The 6,000-nt window shown below is 43.4% G+C and overlaps 1 protein-coding gene across 2 annotated transcripts in view; it reads right to left on the minus strand.

Annotated features, from left to right (window-relative positions):
- IQGAP3 (IQ motif containing GTPase activating protein 3) overlaps positions 1–4,334 on the minus strand; it is a 45,524-nt gene extending 41,190 nt beyond the window's left edge. For both annotated transcript variants that reach the window (XM_070367356.1, XM_070367355.1), the window contains exons 1-2: positions 4,229–4,334; positions 1,919–2,006 (exon numbers count right to left, since the gene is read on the minus strand). In XM_070367356.1, coding sequence (XP_070223457.1) covers positions 1,919–2,006; positions 4,229–4,265 — 125 coding nt within the window. In that variant the 5' untranslated portion in view covers positions 4,266–4,334. The remainder of the gene's footprint in view (positions 1–1,918; positions 2,007–4,228) is intronic.
- Between the last annotated feature and the right edge of the window lie 1,666 nt (positions 4,335–6,000).

Genomic DNA, 6,000 nt, shown 5'->3' on the forward strand with positions numbered 1-6,000 from the left:
ACAACAAGTTGGAATACTAACACCACCTGACTTAGCCACAGTAATCAAGACAGTACAGTACTGCTGAATGAACAGACAAATAGATGACTGGAACCGAACAGAACCCCTGTAAATACAGTCACTCGATCTTTGACAAAGGAGCAAAGACATTCTTTTCAACAAATGGCACTGGAATAACTAGATATCCACATGCAGAAAATGAATCTAGACACAGACCTTACACTCTGCACAAAAATCAACTCAAAATGGAGCATCTACTCCAAAGTAAAATGCAAAACTGTAATAAATATCCTAGAAGTCAACATAGGAGGAAACCTAGATGACCTTTGGTATGGCAATGACTTTTTAGATACAACACCAAAGGCACAGTCCTTGAAAGAAATAATAAGCTAAATTTCACTAAAATTAAAACCTTCTGCTCGACAAAAGGCAATGTCAAGAAAATAATATGACAGTCACAGATTGGGATAAAATATTTGCAAAAGAAAACATTTACAAAAGACACATCTGAGGAAATTTCCTGGAGGTTCAGTGATTAAGACTTGGTGCTTTCACTGACAGGGCCCAGGTTTAATCCCTGGTCAGGAAATTAAGATCCCATAGCCAAAAATAAATAAATTAAATTAAATTCGTATTTTTAAAAAAGACATATCTGATAAAAGATTGTTACCCAAGATATACAAAAACTCTTAAAACTTAACAGTAAGAAAACAAACAACCTGACTGAAAAATGGGATAAAGATCTTAACAGACACCTCACCAAGAAAAATGTACAGGTTTGGCTCTCCCTTGAGCCAACCTGCTGTTCTAACAGCATCTCCCACTCTAATAAACTTTATTCTCCTCTCGTAAGAAAAAAGAAAAGAAAGAAAGATATACAAAGAAAACAAACATATGGCAAATAATCTGAAGAGATGCTGCACATCATATGTCATCAGGGAAATGCAAATTAAACCAATGATGAGATACCAATATGCACCTATTAGAATGGTCAAAGTCTGGAACACTGACAACATCAGTGCTGCTGAGGCAATGGAACAACAGGAACTCTCATTCATTGATGCGAAGCCACTTCGGGAAGCCATTTGGTGGTTAATGTACTTTTACCATGTGATCCAGCCATTGTGCTCTTTGGTATTTAACCAAAGGAGTTGAAAACCTACATCTGCAAAACATACTGTCAAAACTTAGAAGCAACCAAGATGACCTTCAATAGGTGAATGGATTAATAAACTGTGGTACATCTAGATAATGGAATATTATTCAGCACTAGTAACGAATGAGCTATGAGACCATGAAAAGACATGGAGGAAACTTAGATGTATATTACTAAGTACAAAGAAATCAATCCTAAAAGGCTACATATTGCATTATTCCAGGTAAGTAAAATTCTGGAAAAGACAAAACTATGGAGACAGCAAAAAGATGAGTCAGTGCCAGGAATTGGGGGTGGGGTGGGAGAGAGGGGGTGAATACGTGAAACAGAGACTTTTTAGGGCAGTGAAACTAATACTATAATTATGGAAGGATACATGTCATTATATATTTGTTCAAACTCATAGAACGCCTACAATTCAAAGAGTGAACTCTAAGGCAAACTATGGGCTTTGAGAGATTATGTGTCAAAGTAGGTTCATCAATTGTAACAAATGTACTACTCTTGTGGGGGATGTTGATGGTGGGGAGGCTATGTGTGTTACTAGGAAGGGGATATATGAAAAATCTCTGCATCTTTATCTTAATTTTGCTGTGAACCTAAATAGGCTCTATAAAGTCTTTAAAAAAATAAAAGCTGCTATTTCAACTCTCCCTTTCCCACAGAATGGACTCTTGTCTTTTTCCGTTTGCTTTGGGGGCAGATGCCTGGGGTGCGCAAGATGGGAAAAGGAGGCCAGAAAGAGGCAGCCCCTCTGCTCACCGCTTGGCTTCCTCCAGCCGGCACAGGTATTGGTAGGCGATGTTCTGCCGCCTCTGCTCATCCATTTCCTCCGCTGTGAGGCGTTCATCTGAGGAGTCAAAGGGAGCATTAGACAGAGGGCCATAGCCAGGTTCTTCTTAGTAGATTTTCTTAGGCAACTCTGCTCAGAGACTGGAGGCAGCTCCCACATGCCTGTCCCCCTATTCCCAGGACACTGGCTCCTGGGAGCTACCATTCTTCTGCTACCATTCAGTAAAAATATCCTAGTCAGCACCCTGTTAGAGGGAGGATCCTTCCTCTACTTGGAGGCATTCCTTCCCTTTCCAGCCATGTTCCTCTCCAGCCATCTTCCAGACCTCCTCCTTCCCGAAACTTCATAGCCCTTCCCTCAGTTACCTCCTTTCAGGGATGTCCAGATCCCTCCTTGGCTGGGAACTTAGCTCCTCATTTTATCCCTAATTAGGCTCTGAGTTCTCCAAGAACTGGACTTCTGTCATCCTCCTCATGTACTCTCCCAGAGACTAGGTTAACAGAACCAGCTAAGATGCATCAATCAGCAACCATTCATTCATTCAATACCTCCTGTATGTCGCACTAGACTAGTGGACCCCTACTCTCAAGAAGTTGTTATTTAGCTGCTCAGTCCTGTCTGACTCTTTTTGACCCCCAGGGACTGTAGCCTGCCAGCTCCTCTGTTCATGGGATTTTCCAGGCAAGAACACTGGAGTGGGTAGCCATTCCCTTCTCCAGGGGATCCCTGGGATCCCACCCAGGGATTGAACTCAGGTCTCCTGCTTTGCAAGTGGATTCTTTACCATCTTAGCCACCAGGGAAATCCAAGCAGAAAGGAAGGAAAAGCAACTCAACAGAGAGTACCATGTGAAAAAAAAGCCACTCAACTTGGGATTAAATGGAATGACAGAGAATTTTAAAAGATTACAAAGGTGTAACCTTTTGCTATAGGTCACCTGAGGAAGAAAATAATCTCCAAGCTAAATAAAATGCAGACAATAATTTGACTCCCAAACTCAAGAACAGGAAATCCCTTAAATGAGGCCGCATTCATATTCTGCCTTAGCCACAACCTCCTTTTATCCTTCCCCTAACTCTTCTCTCCCATCCGTCAGTCTCCTTAGGGAAGACAATACAAAATCAGACAAAATGAGAGAAAGCTACATATACACACCAAGAAAATAAAGTCAGAGAACTTGAAAAGAGAGTTTAGCAAATCTGTCTCTGACTCAGCACTTAATGCCATTCCGACTCTTTATCTCTTTTCCTTATATTGCTTATCCTATGATACGACTTGGGGGAGGGGCAGGGCTTCTTTGAATTGGCAGTTAAGCAAGTTAAAACACACACACACCCCCCTCCATGTTCAGATTTGAAAGCACTGGCCAACAGCAGGAAATCCACCAGTTCCTCTGAGGGGGTGTACAAGGAACAAGTGTTGGTTACTAAGCATGGAAAATAAACCGGTAAGTGAATGACCTCACTCCAGAATTATGAACTGAGGACTGTGAGAGATGGGCGGGACTTTGTACATACAAAGAGTCTTAAAAAAAAAAATCAGTTTTCCTGTTCTTTTCAGGTCTGAAACTAGCTTTCTTTCAACTGATTGGTAGACATGGACTTTGCTTTTTGAATCCAAATGGAGAAGAAGGGAAAGGAGTAGAAGATTTTGCTTTCACTCAGGTCAGATGAAAACCTTTCTGCACTTCCATTTTTCCGACCCCACTCTAAAGCAGTGTTTTGAAAGTGTGGTACATGGACTACCTGCATCACAATTAGGTGGGGTTATGGAAGAAGCCCAGTGGTGCCTGTTATAAATGCAGATTATGGACACAAGTTGAGACCTACTGTTGCTAACGCTCTGGGATAGAACAGACACCATAAAGTTTAAGAGGCATTATCTCAAAGAAGCACCAAAAAGTCAGGGAAGTCCCTCATGTCTTGTTAGGCGTTTCGTCCCCTGACAGTGCTTGGCAAGTATGAACTGCTGAATTTTTAAGGAGCCAACCAGACCACCTACATTCTCCCAGCCCCGGAGCCCCAGAATTTGGGAATAAGGGAGAAAACTCTTTGTAAGCTTTGAAACGCGACACAGAAGTCAGAGCATTTCGCAGCTCACAGCTTTACTCCTGCCCGCCAGAGTCTGAACTGGGTGCTCCCTCTCCACTGAACACAGTCCGGCCGCCCCTTGTCCAGCGGGTACCGCGCCCAGCCCCAGCCCCAATCTCTCCCAGGACTGCCGTGTCCCCAACCAGGGGCACCACAACCGGATCCTACTCGGCCCCTTCTAGCACTCACAGATCGCCCGGCCTGGGCCCGCTCCTCTCCGCTCCATGTTCCTCCTTCTTCCAGGTTTGAATCTCCCGCCGCCCAGCCACCGCCCCTCACCGTTGCCACAGGCGGACAGGATACTTCCGGTCTATGCCGCAGGGGGCTCTGGGATTTGTAGTACCAGGTTTCGGAGGCGTGACACCAGGTAGAAGGAAGGATACCACTCAAGGCTGGGAGGACCCTTCTTGCGGTACTTTGGGTCGCTATTTCTCCACGGCTTCTTCGCTGCTAAATCGTCTTATTTCGAGTAGCCTCTGCTCCTGTCCCTGCCACTTTCATTTCCCCCTAATAGTCCCATTAACCTCACTCCCGTTCCTATAGTGTTCTTTGGTCTAGCTAATTTGAGGGCCTATTTTGTGCCATGCGCTGATCAACGTGGTGCTGATGCAGAGATGCGTGCGCGCTAAGTCGCTTTAGTCGTGTCCAACTGTTTGCAACCCTATGGACTGTAGCCCGCCAGGCTCCTCTGTCCATGGGATTCTCCAGGCAGAAATACTAGAGTGGTTGTCATGCCCTCCTCCAGGGAATCTTCCCGACCCAGGGATCTAACCTGCATCTTTTATGTCTCCTGCATTGGCAGACGGGTTCTTTACCACTAGCACCACCAGGGAAGCCCAATGTAGAGATAAACAAACATAGCTAATGCCCTAAAGAAACTTGCTTGAGTGATAAACACATAATCAAGTAACTCAGAGGTCAGTGATACACAGAGGGAGCAGATAATTGCTGTTGTTAAGAGCAGTGAAATAATAATGCTTTGTGAAATAAGTCAAATAGAAAAAGGCAAAAACTATATGATATCACTTATATGTGGAATATAAAAAATAATACATGAATGTATATACAAAGAAGAAACAGACTGACAGACACGGAAAACAGACTTGTGGTTACCAAAGAGGAGAGGGACAAATTAAGTGTATGAGAGAAACAGATATAAACTACTATACATAAAATAGAAAAGCAACAAGGATTTACTGTATAGCACAGGAAATTATACCCAATATCTTATAATAGCCTATAATAGGATACATCCCCTGGAAGAGGCATAACCCACTCCAGTATTCTTGCCTGGAGAATCCCCATGGATAGAGGAGCCTGGTGGGCTACAGTCCAAAGGATCTCAAAGAGTCAGACATGACTGAGCCGCTAAGCACAGCACATAATAGGTAATAATCTGCAAAAATACTGAATCACAATGCTGTATACCTGAAACTAACATAGGTTTATAAATAAATGATACTTCAGTTAAAAAAATTCAGACGACTGGACGAAGTAAGTGTTTGAGGAAGAGTATGTAAAATAAGAAAGGAGCAAAGGGCGGAGTGTTGGGGAACACTGGTATTTTAGAGGTGGACAGCCTGGTGGTCCAGTGGCTAAGACTTCATGCTCTCAAAGTAGGGGCACGGGGCTTCCATCCCTGGTCAAGGAACTAGATCCCACATGCTGCAACTAAAGAGTCTGCATATTGCGACGAAAGGTCCCACATGCCACAACAAAGATTGAAGATCCTGCATGCCACAACTGAGACCTGGTGCAGCCAAATAAATAAAAATTAAAAAAAAAAAAAGTGGACAGAAGGCAAGCAAAGGAGATGGAGAAGGAGTTGTCAGCACAGGAGAAAGACAGCCAGGACACAGTGGCTCATGGACCCATGTAAGCAGAGATTTGCAAGGATATGTCAGATACAGCAGGGAATCAAACAAGAAAAATGATCCAGAAATGATCACTAGATTATTAAG

The sequence above is a fragment of the Bos mutus genome, chromosome 3 (assembly GCF_027580195.1).
Source record: "Bos mutus isolate GX-2022 chromosome 3, NWIPB_WYAK_1.1, whole genome shotgun sequence".
NCBI lineage: Eukaryota > Metazoa > Chordata > Mammalia > Artiodactyla > Bovidae > Bos > Bos mutus.